At 46.3% G+C, this 18,232-nt stretch overlaps 1 protein-coding gene across 24 annotated transcripts in view; it reads right to left on the bottom strand.

The window, feature by feature from the left end:
* Positions 1-18,232, bottom strand: part of LOC128853461 (uncharacterized) — an 86,707-nt gene that overhangs the window by 46,796 nt on the left and 21,679 nt on the right. For 6 of the 24 annotated variants that reach the window (XM_054078444.1, XM_054078443.1, XM_054078441.1 and 3 more), the window contains one exon: positions 383-3,615. In XM_054078444.1, coding sequence (XP_053934419.1) covers positions 383-877 — 495 coding nt within the window. In that variant the 5' untranslated portion in view covers positions 878-3,615. Of the gene's footprint in view, positions 1-300; positions 5,858-9,909; positions 16,596-18,232 lie in introns of those variants that run through there. The other 18 variants (XM_054078440.1, XM_054078448.1, XM_054078450.1 and 15 more) reach the window with 12 other exon arrangements.

The following is an 18,232-nucleotide window of genomic DNA, read 5'->3' as shown; positions in this document are numbered from 1 at the left end:
CACAGAGATAAACACGTAACGTATTTACAATTGAAACGCAGATTTTCAAGAAAAGCAAATCACACTTTCTTACCCCAAAGCCCCTTCAGGAACCTCCCAGAGCTGAGGAAGGCTGAGGCTGAGCTGCCCCAACCCCGGGGCTCACCCACCCTGCTGCTCCTCGCTGGACCCTGCCCAGAGTGGGCAGATCCACATACCAGAGCTACGCCGCAGCTTTCCATGTGCCGGTGCCTGTTATTATTTACCCTCTCCCTGTGCAGACAGCTCCAAGCAGCGGTGTCCCCATGTGAAATAGCCTACCTGCATTCTCCCGATGCTCCCAAGATCTCCAAACACGCTGAGGGAAAAGAAAAAAAAAAAAGAAGAAAAAGAGTCTTGGTACCTGAATTTCCAGATATTCCAGAGACCTTTTCAGTGCTGAAGCTGAACACTGCCGGCTCTGGGCAGGAAACTCAAGGTCTCTCTTCACTGGCAGTGCCACCCCTGCATTGACCTTGCAGCTCTTCCGAAGGTCAGGCACGGGTCTCTGACTCAGAGCACAAGTTAGATGTGGCGCATTGCAAATAAGCAGTAATCCCACCATGCCTGTCGGAGACAAGCGTCTTAACGCAGCTCCCTGATGCACACCGTGCCCACGGAGCTCACTTGCCTGAAAGGCAGGGTCTCTCCTGCTGGTGTGAGAGCCCCAGAGACATCCAGAACGAGAGCCAGGCTGAGCCAGCCTGCGCGGGACTGCCCGGCCGTCGCAGTCCCGGCTCCCCTGCACCAGCCAAACGCCTCCTGGAGAAGTTCGAAGGGAGCAGGTGGGGGCTTGGAAGAGGGAGAAATGGAAAATAAACCAAGGGGGACAGGGTGGAAAGGGGGGCTTGTTTCTCATTAATGAGCGTTTGAGCTGCTGATCTCAAGGAAGACTTTGAAAAGAAAGCGTAGAGTCCTCCTGGCAGGGCAGCCAGCCCAGCTGCCCTCCCCGCGTCTCACTTTTTATAAATTCTGGGAAACACTTTTAGACAGACACTGGCACTCATAAATTATACAACTCATTTGCATATTCCAGTCATGAGACATTATGCAAATGTGACCTGATTTGCATAATGGATTCCTCTCGTCGCTTCACTTGCTTCATGCTTTTAAAAAAACAAAATGAAATAAAATGAAAGCACGAGAAGGTGAAAGCAGCAAGTTCCCAGCATTGCTGCATCTCCTCCCAGCCGCGCCGCCACTCGCCCTTGCTCCCGGCAGAGATTTGGGGCGAGGAAGAGCGAAAAACAAAAAAACCAAAGCACTCACATGGTTTATTTCTCTCATAATTACAACAAACTATCTTTCCCCCCAGTTGAGATGCTTCACCCCAAGCGACGATGTATCTGAGCCAATTAAGGAAACGAAAAATAGCCCTGGAAGCCAGGACGAGCCTATAACAGCAAGCGGTCGTGCGATGCCCCACCTCAGCAGTTGCAGGGTGCTCGGGGTGGGGAGCCCTGCGGTGCGAGACCCCGCAGAGCGTGGCCATTGATGTGCTGCGATAAGCCTTTGGGCGGGACGGCTTCCCCGCTTAAACTTCGACAGAGCTTGCCTTTCTGAAAGGAGGGTGGGTGGGAGAGGCGAGGGGAGGGGTTGCTTTGATTGTTTATAGCAAAATATAGCGGTGACATGTCGGGAGGACGAGGCAGGAGCACGTCAGCCGCCCCCAGCCGCACTCCAACAGGCGGACGACCGTCCGTCCATCTCTCCGCAGTCACTGGTTTTGCTGCGGGCTCTTCCCTGCCCCCCTGCACCAGCGTGAGCGGCAGAACCGTGCCAAGCGGCTGGCGTCCGTACCCTGTGGGAAAAGTTAACTGTAATTCTTCAGCTTTTAAAATCAATTAACCCATGTGTTAATTAACGTCAAGTCGACGGGAGGAGGAGGAGGAGGGGAGAGCGTGAGGGAGGAGGGAGGAAAAGAGCTGCAAGGGCGGATGGCAGCGGAGTTGGCACAGTGCCATCCATTCAGTGGCAACGCCACAGCTCCCTGCGATCGCGGCAGCGGGTATATGTTACGGGGGCCCTGTGCGCGGGCCAGACAGTGCGGTAAAGCCAAGGGAGATTATCCAGACCCCCAGGAGCAAACGGCAGGCAGCGACCGGAGGCGCGAGTGCCAGGATTACAGACCGCTTCAAGCCCTTCCTCGGACGCACGCCACTGTGGGGACGGGGCTCCCCTGCCAGCGCCGCACAACTCGGACTTTCAGCACTTTTTCCCCCCTTTAAACGTCATTCTGCCGCAGTGGAGCCAGCACAACGGATGCTTTCACACCCTCTGAGACAAAGGCCGTCGTATCCGCCATGACACCGCTCCGTTCCAAGCCGAGGCCGGCATCTTGGAGTCTTTAAAAATAAAGGGAAAAAGGGAAATGCGAACAATAAAAACAGCAACAGAAAAAAACCTCAACAACAAACCCCTTGTGCCCGTTCTCCATGCCAGGGGCAACATGGGCATCTGTCGCAGCAGAAGGCGTTTGTGTTGGGCTTTCTTTTTTTTTTTTTTTTCCTCTTTTTTTTTTTTACCGCAAGCTGTTGGCGTGTTTGCCATTCAGGTTCGTTTACAATTAACTCCTAAAAAAAAAAAAAAAACCCAACCACACCCAGCCCAGTCAACAACAAAAGGGAATAGCCGACATGGAGAGAGAAATGCCATAAGAAGCTGCAAGAATGCAAGCTCCAGACGATGCCATTTGCCATTCGGACAACCTCAGGGAAAGATGCCAATTCTACAGCTCGGGAGAGACTCCGAGAAGGGAGCATGAAGGTCTCCGAATAGCATACCGAAGGAAGGAAGGAATACCGCTCTTATAGGGCAGGATCACAGCTGCATACAGCCTCTGCTGGGAGGAGAGGGAATGTTTATCGGTGTAGCGAGAGATGCCTGTGTATGCACATACGCACACAGAAGAGTGTGCGTATGGACACACATACACACATGCACACAATGCCTCAGATAATTGCAGATTAGATGCGTGAGTGTGGGGTTGTGTATGACGGAGATGCGTGTATACCTCTGTGTATACACACATACGTCCGTGTGTGGAGATAGATTTGTGTGCACGCGTGTAAGAGAGACACACAGACATGCAGGGAGATGTACGTTTGTGTGCTTGGGTGAGAGAGAAAGACAGAGAGTGAGAAAGGCACAGGCACACACACACACTCATCCAACGTCAGTATACATCCCACTTTTTGACCTAGGTATACACTGAAGACAAAATAAAAATCATACTCCAGCAGCAAGCAGGCAGTCAGAGATTTATCTACATTCACTGCTATCACCAGGGAGATGAATGGGGCCGATCTGAAGCCCTTTACAAGATCCACTATGGGAGTGAAGGAGGAGGAGGGATGCCACACAGACATGCACAAACTTGAAGACAGAGAGATTTGGAAGGTGCTACTTGTGAAACCCAGGTGGCACTCCGGAGGGGTGAGCGAGGGAAAGAGCCGCACAGGCGCTCTTGCAGGGTCCGGAGGGCTTGGGGATTTTGGAAGAGGGCGTCAAGGGACAGCTGGCTACTTACGTTGTCTGCGCTGCTGAGGATCCTGCAAGGTGTTCTGTTGGCACCGGGCGCTGAGCCAGGGAAGGGCACTGGAAACAAAAGGGAGAGACAAAAAATAAAGTCATACAACGGGAATATTAATTGCCTCTCTTGCGGATTTTACAAAACACACAAAATGTTTTCTTTTTGCTTGTTTTTTTTTTTTTTTCTTTTTTTTTTGTGGATTGGCGCGCTTCCCTTCTGCATGGAAAATACTAGCATGGGATTTACAGCCCAGCTACAGGGCTCGGGATTAACAGCGCTGGCATCTTTTGGGCATATTTTTTCCTTTAATGAATGAGCTTTCGCTGTTAATGAGGAATAATCGTTTGGCTAATGAGCTTTGAAACATTAAGAGAAAAGAGGGTTTTTTTCCTGTTAATCGCCCTGGTGCGACCGCATGGATGGATTACAAAAGACAGCAGTAGGAACGCAGTACAAAGGGGGGGAAATGTCTCCTGGAGTGGGATAAATGCAGAGATGGGTGATGCGTTCCTGCATCTCTCCTTCCTTCTCTCTCTCTCTCTCTCTCTCTCTCTCACTCTCTCTCTCTGCCAACTGCTATGGGTTTCCATAACTCTGCAATCAAAGTGGATGCTCGGGAAAGATTATTATAGTCAAACAGCGAAGCGTCGGCTGTTAATGTCTCCAGTGTTTAATCATCATACAGTAGAATGGTTTTATGCATATTTCATTTGCATATCATTAAACCGCGCTAGCGCGGGACGTTCAGAGCTGGAGAGGTACAAAGTTGGGGGGAGAGAGAGGGAGAGTGAGAAAGAAGCAGAGGGAGGAAGGTCCCTATGATGCCTATCTTCAAAAGCCAGGGACTTGTTCCATGATCTGTCTTCTACTTTTACTAAAATCATGATGACTTGGAAACCTTTGAAGTTGGATATAACCTTGGATTCTTCTAATTCCAGCAGAGTGATGTATTAGAAAGGGGGAAATGATGCTGCGCTAGACATTTAAAGGAATATAAGCTCCAGTGGAATGGAAATAGGAGCTCTTTGGGGAACGAACTGGCAGAGCCAGCCACAGCTTCGACAACCACCACACTTCTGGGTTAATACTAGTAAAGGATATCAGAGTAATACAAAAGAAATGAAGACAACATATACATTAAGATGGGGATTATATTTCTCTACTTTCTCTTTTCTTTTCCTTTTTAAAGGTACAAAGAAGGATGGAACCAGCGGTAATTTCCACACTAATTAGCAAACAGTTGCCTCTTTTTGTGTTTGTTTTTCTTCTCTCTTTATTTTGGAGAGGGGTGTTGTCACCGCTGAAGTGATTAATCAATTATTTGGTAGCTCAGATCCTTCTCCACTGGCACTGATCAGGAAGAGAAGGTGGTGGTTGCGGGGGGAGGAACACTGGGCTCTTTGTAGATCTTATACATGCACAACATATTAATTGGGGTCTTTATAAAGCTCCCTCAATAGACTGTTTCTTTCCTGGAAGAACAGCAGCTGGTTAGCCACCGTTGGCGACTCTTCAAATATCACTTTCGCTGGGGGCTGTTCTGTCGCTGTTTGTTGTTGTGCTTTATTTTCTTTCTCCACGGAGGGGGCTACGCGTGCGATGCTACCATTGCCCACTGCTTTTCGACAGACAGACAATATTGGTATCAAGACAATCTCTTGAGCTGAACCTGGAACTTTGCTTCAAAATGAAATGCTGTTTTATATTTAAATTCTCCTCCTTTCCCTCCCCCACCTTCCTTTTCCTCCAAGTCTTTGTCTTGGTTATGAATATTCAGATGAGCCGTGATGTGATTACACTGTACAATTACTCGTGTCCATGGTGGTGGTGAAGGTACTGAGGAAAGACAGAGCCAGACGAGCTTGGAGCTCATTTGGGGTTTGTTTTCCTTATTTTCCCCCCATCTCTGTAGCACTGCGGCACATGCAGATGTCGCTGTTGTTCTTTATAAAGCCCTAATGATATGCAAAAGCATAACGACCCCATTTGAGTGCACAGCATCAACGAAATATTACTGGAGAGGGGGGGAATCCTGACTGAAGGAATGTCCACATAAATTATTTTTATGTAAATGAGTTGAAGAGGTGGCGGTGAGGCAGAGGAAGTCACATGAATACATTCATAATGTTAATACGCAGAAAGGTTATCGCCAAGGAGAAGAGGGTTTTTTTTGCACTGTGCTTGGGACAAACAGGCTCATTAGGGAATAGCACAGCCCAGTGCATGATTTACTTATTTATCATTACTCATACTTAAGCCAGGGCACCAGGCACGCTTGGCGCCTGAAGCCTCGGAGTGCTGGGAGCTGGATGCCTGGATGATTCCTGGTTTTCATTCAGAAATCTCAGTGAAGTGTGTGGTGGGAGGGGGGGACAGGAGAAGAGGAACGGGAGGGAGAATGTGTGAAGTGCCACAGCTCGGTGGCAAAGGAAGGGTCCAATGACAGCCTCGAAGGTGGAGTGACAACACAGCAGTGCGCTGGTGCTCAGACGCTGGCTGATGCCAGGCTTGCATGCATTGCCCGAGGTCCCTGCCTTGCTGGCTCTGCGTTCCCACCGCAGGACAGTGGGACATGGGGCTCAGCTGTAGCTGGGCCTGGGGCAGAGCAGCTCCTGGCTGCTTACGTGATCAGAGAGACTGCCGCAAGGCAGAGACAGGAGCTGGCCAGATCCACCTTCACCTATTTTTCTCGGAGCACTGAATGTTAGCGCTGGACATTATATGTACAAAAATACATGCATGAGGAAACAGGACTTCTAGGCTACTCTGTTTTGCTAAGAATACTCATAGGGCCAGAGGTTTGTACCTGTATACATCAGCAAAGAGATGGACAAAGTAAGATACAACGGACCAGTAGCAAACAGCAACACCTTCAGCTGTATTTGGCATGAGCTTTTGGAAGGTGTGTGCCTTGTGTGCTTGCTGTGCACTGATCCTGAATGGTTCTGCCATCGCAGCCTCCTCAGCCTCTACCACACCCTTGGCTGTGGGTGAGGCTCCAACTGCAGCCAGACCTGGTGTCCCGAGAGGGATCATTGCTCTTCTCTCTGCCCAAAAAGGGAGGAGGCAGGACAGAGAGGAAAGGCTATTGCAGATAGGACCTGTTGCGAGAGGAGCTTTTCTCCCATCCTGTGGGCATGTACAGACTTTACCCGCGGATCTAGAAACCCTACTGAGCAGATCCTCAGCTGTTAGAGTGGGGTGGCTCCACTGCCTCTAAAGGCACGTCACTCATCACAGACACAGAGGTGGCACAAAAACCTGCCCCGAGGAGGCTCAGGACCTCTAAGGAGACTGTTACTAGGTGTCCTTAGGCAGACCCCATCACAAAGCTGAGCACTGAGATGCCCAGACAGGAGGATTATGCTGTAGTCTGTATCTGTCTCAGGATAAATGTGCAGAGGACACAGCAACCCCTAGCGAAGAGGGAAACTGCTGCCCAATACTGCTTAAAGACTCCTACCCACAGGCCCATCTAGCTGTCATCTGCCTCCAGTTCCTTCTTGCTTCTCAACAGATGCATCCGTGTCATGCACACGCATGCAACCTTCTGCAAAGGCACACAGGAGACTGAGTAGAAGGCAACAGACTGCCACAGCTGATAAAAAATAGGGCACTAGTACTGCCTCTGGGCAATAATCCAAAATCCAGGCACTCTCTGCTTGCAGTTTCAACAGCGTGCAAAAATTCAGGTCACAAGGGATAACCCATTCTTCAACCTAGCTAAGAAGTTAAATGGGAATATCCTGTCTATGCCTCTCTTAGAGGCATGGTTAAGACATATTGTCATCCTGATGGAAAAGAACTTGTCTGCTAAAATCAACCTAGACCTAAGTAAGCAGCCCAAAGCTGGTCTGTTGTAAGGAACTGAGCAGCCACGATGAGCTGGAGTGATCTGAGCAGACCATCTCTACCCCGTCCACCCTAACCGATTGCTTCTTAACCCCAGAACAGTGGCATTGCTGGCCCAGACTTTGTGAAACAGCAACCCAGAAGGCTCTGCCTGACCCCTGTACAGTCTTTCTGGTCTCCAGCCTCAAAGCAGCTCAATGCAGAGGCTGTTTGTCAATGACCATGTGGAGCCTGGGAATACGGAATAACCAAAACAAACACAAAGCAACTCCACAGAAAGGCCATGCGTGTGCCATGTCCCATCGTTGTTCTAGGTATTGAATCTTTCCCTCAAACTGGTTTTGCCCTGGCAGTGCAGCAGAGACAGTCTTGAACAGTGCCTTTACATGCTGTGACCTTTACTCGTTAGGGAAGGGAAGGCATTAACAGGGCAGAGGTGTAAAGACAAACCTGCCCTAAGGTGGAAGGTAAGATAAGACGGGCTATGAGGCACAGAGGCAGTGCTGCAGGCTGACAGTTCCCTTCCTGATGGACAACCCTAACTGCAGAGCACGGCAAGGCAGTTTCCTCTCTGTCAGAGCTTGTTGCCAAAGCCTAGGAGGATTTTCTGACCAAGATGAGGAGCAGTCTGCAAACCAGATCAATGGCTCTAGCAGTGGCCTCACCTGCCTGACGATTTTCCTGCAAGTTCTAGAGGTTCCTACTCCTGTCACATGCAGGAGAGCATCCAACAACACTGCAAGGGGAGGGTCAAAGGCCAGAGGGGCTAGGAACAGCCAGAAGAGTTCTCTCGGCCTGTCGCCTGCTCCTGGGTAGGACAAACCACCAGGGAAGACAGAATCAAGCAGCTTAGGACCAAAAGCCTAGTCAGAGTCACTGTTCTTAGAAGAGCTCCTGAAGAGGAGCGGAAAGCAGACTACGGTTGGGAAAATGAGTATGGAGTGTGCCACGTATGTAACGGGTCCATGGGCGAGGCAGAGAAGGTGGGGATGCAGCATGCAGAGAGAGGTAATGATGCTCACTCTACGATGCCCACGCTGAAAGCTGGGCACCTTGTTCTGGGCAGCACTGAATGTGCTCTCACATGGCTTCTGCAAAAGTGCTCTGGACTGTATAGGCTACTTCCAGTTTTTGGCAATCACAGGTGTGAAATATTACCTGCAGTATCCCAAGCATTTTCTCATTACAAGTCTGTGACCATTTGAAAGTGAACCTCCCTATGGAGGCTTTAGGAAGGGGCAGTTCTTATAACACTACAGGAATCATTGCTCTGCTTCTCAATTTACCAAATACCCTGAAGAAATTGCTATTTAGAAAAAGGAAATTCAAGCATTTATAGAACATATTGCTATTCAAAAAACCAAAAGAATTGTTTTGCAAATAGTAGCACTGCTGAAGAGGGGAAAGAAGTACATCAGTCATTTGATATTACATATAAGCAGTTTATTAAAGAATTAAATATTTATAGACTATAAAGCAAGCAGGGCGATGAGTTGCAAACAGCTTGCTGAGAACTATGTTATAAACAATGAGTCTGTCAGTGACTAATAAAGAATGGAGAACACAAATGTTTTATAAAATCACCAAGCCAGCTATGAATCTCCAAAGCTGAGATGCTGCAGGACCCACCAAGGTTCCTGCTGCAATCTAAGCCTGGAGCCAATATGGGAGGGACAATATCTGATGAGATATGTGGAGTGCAGACACATGCTGAGCACTCGTGGGAACGCACATGATTCAATGCCTCAGAGAGATTTAATTTTTCACATTATTTTAAACAGAGATCTATTAATAGGAAGTTCAGGAATTTTCAAAGAGTTCAAGGCACTTCCCTCTCCAGTATTTCACTGTGTCTACTCTTAGTTTTCAAACAAAATTATAGTTTGTGATTCAGACTGAAATCCCTCTCTCTGCAAAGCCCTTTCCCCAAACAAAAAGCCATATATACTCCAGTCACCAGCTTCCCTGCTCTGAACAATCCTCTGGATTGACTTGAGGGCTCCAGTCTGACTCAAGCGTGGAGAAAAGCAGCTCTCCATCACAGACCCATCCCATTTACAAAGGGCAACTATGATTTCCAACAGCTGTACAAGAGGACCAAACAGATTGGAATCCACGAGGACTGAACACCTTTTTGTGTGCAGGCACTGGGGAAACTGGGATTGACAATCAAAGTATGCACTTCTTTCCTGCATGAAAAGGACAGGTCTCATTTTTCAAGAGAACACAGACATCAGCCACAGTAATTTTGGGGGACACTGCTGTTTTATTTCTAGTGGAGATGAAAGTCTCTGCAAATTATTTTCTATTTTTGTGAAGCCAACTCAAGGCCTAGAAACTATTTCTAGTGTTGGGTGAGCTGCCACCTTTGGTCATGTCAAAGCTGATGTCCACAGCTGTTTCCACAATTCTGAGTCCGGTGGGATGGCTGAAGCTCCCAGGTGGACCAGGCACTCGTGACCCTTTAGAAGTCAGTCTCTTCACAAGACAGAAAGACTTACACCCACCTGAAAAATGTGAGTCACCATGAAAGCCACTCCTCAGACAGTCACTGCAGCGACTATCATCCTCCCAAGGCAGCAAGCCAAAGTAGTGTCTGCGGAGACAAGGAGGGGAGGATCTTCACAGGGATGGGAGCAAGCATAGCTGCTGCCTCCCTCCTCTCCTCAATTAAGTCCCTATGAAGGGCTGTCTTTAATTAACACAGGAATAAGCAGGCTAAGAACTAACTGAGGTCTGTGAAGACAGATTCCATTTAGGATGTAGAGAGAAACCTCATTTTGCCAACTGTTCTTTCTGCACTTCGACAAGGTGGTAGATTTTAATCCTCTGAAATGTAATTAAGACAGATACTTTTTTACTGTTAAAATGCAGTAATTATTCAAGCTTATTTGCCAGGGAAGCTATATCAGACTAAATTTTGGTTTAAATAGCAACCTTTGTTGCCTAGTGTGGAAATGATTACAGCGCAATTGGGATCTCACTAGACGTTTAAGCTGGCGCAGGAGGTCTATAGAAAAAGCACAGTCCAATCAATGGCAAAAACCCCATTAGTTCCAGATGAATTGTTTGCACGGTGCCTCTCTTGAGAGCCCAGATCCTATTATCTTCAGGGGTCTCTATAGGAAACAGAGGTGTCACCCAGAGAGCACTATGGCCAATGAAATATTCCTTTTCCAGCATTGGTAGAGACATTGCTATCTGCACCAGCTTCACCAGCTGCTGAGTGCTGCAAGAGTCCTTAAACATGATGCCCAAACCAAGACAAGGTCAGCTGAGCTTCATCATTCTCTCCTCCATCCTACATTTTTCCCTTCTTTCAGTCCAGCTCTCATCTCTCTCCATACCAGCACGCCATGACATTTTTCACCCTCCAAGTAGGTTTCTTTACCACAGTGATTTTATCAAGTATTATTCTATCACTCCGCTTTCCTGTTAAAATCATGCAATACGCTGTAACGTATTTAGGATAACTTGCAGCAAGGATCTCGCCTCCATTAGATGAGCTGTTTGCCAGACACAAAGCTCTGTTCTCGACCTGTCCTCATTTCTTTTGTTGAAGATTTCAGTGCTGTGCTCGTGTCCTTCCAGGTCAACTCTACTGAGACATCAGGACACATACATAACTTACTGACCCAGGATTTGGCACACTTTTCAAGTTTATATTCCCTCTTTGGTCCTTTGCTCCTTCAGTCTTTATGCCCTGTCTCCAGGCACCCTTCAGCACTCATAACTTCAGATATCCTTCTCCATTCCCAACTCTCCTCCCTCCACTCGGGTGTTATGACGGGTTTTGTGTTGCTTGAAAAATCAGCACTGCTGAACCTGAAGCTCCTGTTCTCCCTTCCTTGTTTGCCACTGTCATGCTTCAACATTGACACTTGTCTGCTGTAGCTACGTCACTTTGGACAGGGCTGCAGCTTTCCCTGCTCCTTAGGTGTGGAGGGAGTAACACCATCCTACTTTCAGAGCAGCATGGTGGGCAGATTACTAGTACTTCTGTACTTGCTTCTCCCACCCATTGAAGCCTCACTGGAACCTACCTTAATTACAGCAAAGTTCCCTGTCTCCCAGAGCATCCACCTTACCTTCTTTTTCAGGACATGGAGAACATTCCCACTGTGTTTATCCCCTTAACCTGCAGATCTGATGGTAACACTTTGCATTCTGAATCCCCTTCCCAAGGGTTTGAGAGGGTCCTTACAAATAAGCGATGCTATCACAATAAACAAAGCATTGTAACCTTGCTAACAGGCAGAGAACACGCTGCCCAGCTCCAGCAAGCAGGCTGGGAGATTTCTGCTTCTGAAGCTCTGCTTATGCACAGGTGTCAAGGAGATCTCCTTCAGGAGTACAATGCCTTTCCACAAACACTGAGACAAGCTCTGCTTTTATTTTGATATTTCAGGACAGATTGCATCCCAATTGAAGGGACTCCTGCACTGGGAAAAAGGTGTGCACAGCTCGTGACTTCAGGACCCGACATTTCGAGAACACTTTTGCTGCCATAATTGCAAGACACATGCCTGGTACCACTAAGCGTCTGGCACTTGGCTGGCCATGCCTCCGTAGCAATCACTATCCAGAGCCAGGACCAGGAGGTGCTGTGTACATTCATCTGCCTCCTAAATGCATTAGGAAAAGACAGCGAAGTCAGGGCAGTTGTGTGAACATTCTCACACTGCAGCATCAGAATTATCTGTACGTTTTATTAGCATATTCCCACTTGCTAGCATTACAGCCTACAGGACGAAGGGTGAGGAATTCCAGCTAAGTATAGATTAAATAGCTCCATGCTCAAGCAAGCATCAGTTGTACAGGTTGAATAATAAAGAGGTGGTATTTAAAGTTGCGCTTACTGCTACTCCAGTAAACATTTTGCAGATCGCTATATGATGCTCAGCATTAGCAAGGCAGATAATCTGCATCACTCAGGCCAGGAAACCCTACGAGTAAAGCAATGACAACTGCCATACGAACACAGCACCACGCTGAGCCTATCCTATTTCAATCAGCACCGACTGAACGCCGTGTTCCCTCACAGGTATTCAGAGGGTTACATCTAAGTCATTGCACATTTCCCAAGTACATCTTTCCTAGCCACTAATATATGCAAAGCCTGTTTGTCGTCCACAGTCTGGAGCCCGGACTTCATGAATGGGGAATGAGCTGTGTAGACTCAGTGAAAGACCAGCTGCTCAAAAGGTTGTGGAGGTGTGGGGCAAAACTGCCCTGGGAATATGGTAAGAGGACAGTCAGCTTCTAAAATCTAAAACTTTCTCATGTGTCTTTGTGATTAGAAAGGCTATCTAGGCTCCAGAAGCAAAAAGTGCATTCTCCAAAGGCTCAACAGACTAGCTGGATCACATCTCCATGAAAACAAGTACTTTGTTGCCCTGTATCTTTCATACGTAACTGAGAATGTGAACATACACAGAAGACAACGAATTGTCTCAAGGCACACTGTCTTCCACTGAGCAGCTCTGAATGCACCTTATACAAAGTAGATGCTATGCCATCCTCACAAATTCAGGTTTTAAATACAGCTAATGTACACGTGCTCCATATATTTTGTTATATATGTTCCCTATGTACATTAAGATGGGTTTATTTTACTTTAATGGACTCCTTTAAGGAATATTTGTCATCCCGGAAGCCTGCAAGCGAGGCTACTACTTAACACACTCCTCCTGCCTGCCTGGCCAGATATATGGTCACAGGAGGCTCGCGATGCGCCTGGCACGTGTCCCACAGAACCATTGCCTCCCAACAGAGCACGTGGGAGCGAGCGCTCCACTTATGTGATGTATGGCTGTCATGCTGCCTGTTAGCTTTAACACCACAATCCTTGATCACTGAAAATAGAGTCCACCTTGTCATCCTTCCACCCCAAAGCAGTTAAGAGTGAGCATCCTGCACCCTTCATCAAATGTCACACTGTGGTTTTATCATGGATTTAATGTAATATGCCTGGATAACTCCCAAGAAGGAAGAAGGGGATGTCCTGCCATCTCCCACGTGACCACATTACCTAACATCAGTTCTTGGCCTGAGCACCTCTCTGATTTACCTCATGGTGCAGCTGATGGACACCAGTGCAGGTGGAGCAAGAACAAATTTCACGGCTGGGAAGGAATGGAACTTTCCCTTTTAGCATGGTTGGTTATCTAGGTTTAAACAGCTCCAGAAACCACACCCTTAGTTTCCGAAGAAGGGTTCTACCGCAAAGAACATGACTATTTAAATGTTTACATAGCAAGGACAGATATGAGCTAACCTGAAAAATACACAACTACAAGACAATACTGTCCACAACACCTGATTAGTCCTTAGATGTCATTGCTGCAGAGGCACATGTGTTTTATGATGTAAGATAGGCTTTGTGGGTCTTTTTTGTCTCCAAGCTCCCAGAAAACATGTAATACAGAATCACAGAATGATTTAGGGTGGAAGGGATCTCCAGCGGTCATCTAGTCCACTCTCCTGCTCAAAGCAGGTCAATCAGATCAGGTTGCTCAGGAACTTGTCAGTGTATGTTTAACCTTGCTCCTGAAGATGACAACAAAAATCTACATATGAAACAGTTCGCAATATGAACAGTTACACTGAATGAGAGAACGCATATTTCTGCTAACGCTTACAGTCAGATGGACCAGAGAGCTTTCAGAAGAACCCCAGGGGTATGTGGGCTTCAGGTTCAGGATTGCTGATCTAACCGAGTTGCTATTTAAGCCATTAATTCTTAAACACAGAAAAGAGATTATTCCCTTTCCCTTGGCAGCAGGTTCTTCATACTTGAAAGCTGTTGTTATATCAGCCTCCTCTACTGCTACCATAAAATTTGCACCTGAGAGCCAACAGGACAAGATAGGAAGGAGCTTGGCATGCTGCCTTTTGTACTTTTGCTGATTCATCTTTTTAGAAGTAACACACAACCAATCGCTCTAGAAGCAATATCGCATGAGCGCCAAAAGATTTCCAAGTTGATTCCTAGCCTCCATTTACTTTCATAAATAAATGCAGAGAATGAAGTTATTATCTTATTATCAAACACCATGAAAGACCAGCCCAAAATAGCACTTGCCATCTAGCAAAGGGCTCCCACAGTTTCATTCATGCCTGTAGAAATAATCTGTTCTGTTTGTACAAGCGTGCTCAAACTACTTGCTCTTGAGAGGTGAGATGGATTCCTAAAGAGTCCGACCCTTTGTGATTCATAGTCAACAGACGCTCTTGAACAAGAACAGGTCAGGTGGTAATCCCCTCTATTTTGTCTGCAGCAAAAAAGCAGCATCAAGAGTTTGCCTTGAATTTCCGTGGCAAGTACATGGGTATCTCCAGTAGGATAGCAGCTTGTGATGTTGCGTGCAGGTTTATATGTGAGAATGGAGAAAGCAGACGTGAAACCACAGCACAGCTATGTCTGGTCTGGTTTTAACAACTTGGAATAAAATATTTTCCTCCTGTATCACCTAACTAAGCAACTAGCACGTTGCCTTTGAAGACAAACAGTCTTGTACATCTGCTAGAAGTCGAAAGGATGCATACACCTGGAGTGCCTGGTAGGACCAGTGGGCAGTATAAACACCACATTAAATCTGCACACTACCTTCAGCCTGTCTGCCTTTGGAAAATTCCCTCTGCATGAAGTTCTCCCCATCTGCACTGATCATTGTTTTAATTTAAAGGTTTTTTTAAAGGATGTGATTTTAATGAGTGCAAGGCTCAGACCAGAAATACTGTATTTCTTTCTCCTGAATGATGAAGTAGGCACTTGGACTCTCTGCATTGATTTCTAATCTGCCATTTCATACTCTTGACAGTGAGCCCTGGAAACCAGGTTCATTCGGCTGTACCGTGAAGGTTTCTGTAAATAAGAGTAGCTGAGGCTTGTTAGGCCAAAAGGGAGGACCTGAATATCAGAGTCGCAACCTTTACTCAGCCTACAGCTCTTCAGCACAGGCAGTTGGAGTAATAATAATAATAAATAACAATAAGAACAATGAGAGAAGACATGTATGGGCTTTCATAAGAAGGAAGCCAAAGTGCAGCTCTGCTCCCCAGGACGTATGCGAGTTCCTCCTTCACAAGGACAGTAGAACAATGGAGAGGCAGGAAATGAAAATGCCATGGATCTACTGATCAGAAATGCAAATTGATGGGGACGACTGCAAGTAGCCTCATACTCAGATACGTTCTTGAGCATACATGTGTTTTGTCTTACTTCCAGAAAACCCTCCAATACAGGCACGCTGCATTCTCCAAACAGTGCAGCAATTATACTCCCTTCTATCAAACCTTGGTTCAGGTTTCTGATGAGAAACGCCTATAATTAAAGTGACAAACGTCTCCCTTTCCCAGATGCAAAGAAGACTTTTATTATGTGTTCCTATAAGGCAAAGTCTGTCCTTTTAATTTCAGGCACTTTTGGTTCAGAGATCAAGAAACACACACTCCTTTTCTCGAATAAAGACACTTCAGAGATTTAATTCCTGTGCATCCTGATGAGCCCCATCATGCGCACATGTCGGTGTGTACCAGCTCTGTGGGTCTGGCTGTCTGCAGAGCCATCCGTGCTTGTGCTCTTACCCAGCGCTCACCCACCCTCACACCACCCACTGCTATCATTTCTGTGGAGCCAGAAATATTCTTTAGATTCATCCACTGCTGTAAAGTCAGAGCCGTAAAGTCAGATCTTTTCCTCCTTTAAATGTGACTAGCTATTTACTCCCTAACAATTCTGCTTCAGAGCTGATTTAGCATTTTTATTGGAATGTGAAAGCTCTTAAAAGAAGAAAAAAATCTAATCAGGCAGAAGAGATAGAAAACTTGCTGAATTTTTTCTCCCCCCTTTGCACCCCTTCAATCCTATCAAAAGCACATCTTCCATTCATTGCTTCCCGATGTCATTATGACAAGCGGCTACAAATCAATAGCAGAAGCAAAGGCAGGCCTAGCCCGCACTCACCAAGTGATAAAGATTCACTCTCAACCCCGATTTGCTAATAGCACATAATAGCAGCCATTGGCGCCCCGCATTAAATCATACATTTCACTCTGCGTTTATTATGGGATTTTTAAAACTCCTCACCAAATTGGATTTTCTCGACGGTCTCTAATTTCCACATTTATCATTTAAAATTAAACTCCTCTGTGGGGAGGGGGTTGGGAAAAGGGGAAGGAAGAGAGAAGCCATGCAATTCTGTATTTTCCTCTTTCTTTTTTATGAAAACCCATAAATAATCCCAGGTATCACTGCCATCAGCCTTGAAGTTTTATATATATAAAATACCAGAATTTAGGAAAGAATAGCTCTGGGACTCAGCTTACCTTCATGCAACCCTGCTAAAGAAGAAGAAATTAAAGAGAAAGCCATAAAGAAACAGATTTTAAATAAGAAATCCAATAAACAAAATAGTCAACAAAGCAAGGTGGTAGGAAAAGCATTATGGAAAATTACTGTGGATTCCTTGGCTGGAAGAGTTAAGTAGCAAGGAAAAGAGGGGCCAAAAAAATCTTAAAAACCCCAACAAAACACCAAATAAAACCTTATCTCTTTTCATTGCACAGAAAATTCATTTGACAAATAAAGCAAAAACATAACAACAAATTCATCATTCAATGTTGATTTTTCTTAGAACTAATTTCCTTGTGATCAAGACCAATGAAGAAAGGCAACACACCTGAAACTATTGTTCTTTGAAATGTGTTATTTCATCCCATTCGTCATACAAGTGCCCCCATATCTAAGGCTACCAAGCAGATAATGACGGTTAACAGCATCTGCAGGAGCATGCACATGTTTTTGAGCAATCGGCACCTGATTACAAACAGGCAGAAGCATGAATGGCAAATGAGAGTCCTCAGGAGGCGGCAAAGATGACTCGGGTGTAGTCTGCAGCCATGCAGACAGTGCAATCTAAGCCCCCCAGTTACGAGGTCAATCACATGGCTCTAACGGACTATTTGGAAATGGTCTCTCTCACAGTGGTACCGATAAACTGGGATCCTTATAGTTCAGGTCAGCATACTGCTATGGTATTTATTAGAAGAGTGATGTCCCAGATGCAGACTGGCCCCTGCTTTGATTACTGTGAGCAGACAATTGTGCCAAGTGTTGCATTTTCTTTAGTTTATGCCCCAGCTGAAAGGAACCCCTTGTTCAGACCTTTGCTAGACAGCAGAGAGTGATTTGGCAGCTGTACAGAAAGACAATGCAACAGGCTGTTTTCAGACTAGGAACTAAGAGATCATCAGTTGATTCACACATTAGTTCCGAAGTACGAAGTTTTCAACTTCACATGCCAGTAAGCCCATGGGCTGAACTCTAGAAAAGAAATTGCATCTGTCTACTGTAGAGAAGCCGAAGGAAAACAGTCTGAGAGAGATACAGGACCACTCTGCTCTAGAGGGAGAATGGAAAGGATGTAGATGTGCATGCGATCGGAATGGATGGTACTGCTTACTGGGTGTAAGATGCACACACGGTATGAGGAACTGGATGGGCAGATCCTTGGAGAACTTCCTACTTTATGAGTATATATATATGAACGATGCATCCTATGATCTGAGTGACCAGAGGGCTGTATCAGAAAAGAATGACCCTGGAACATTTTCTACCTCCTCTCTACTGCCCTGCCAGTATGATACACTTGGTCAGAGAACATGGGGGGCAGATACCACTCTTACACGAAGAGGAGCTCTGCTCAGCTCTGGAGTGTCCAGGTCCAGATTCCTCCATCTGTCTTGGCCTTGAAAGAAGCGTCCAGATCTTAGGCTGTTTGAAGCACTATACGTTTAGACATGAATTTGAGTCTCATGTGAACAAAG

Source organism: Cuculus canorus, chromosome 13 (assembly GCF_017976375.1).
Source record: "Cuculus canorus isolate bCucCan1 chromosome 13, bCucCan1.pri, whole genome shotgun sequence".
Lineage (NCBI taxonomy): Eukaryota > Metazoa > Chordata > Aves > Cuculiformes > Cuculidae > Cuculus > Cuculus canorus.
The sequence above is the reverse complement of the archived record's forward strand: the minus strand, read 5'-3'. Positions and strand labels throughout refer to the sequence as shown.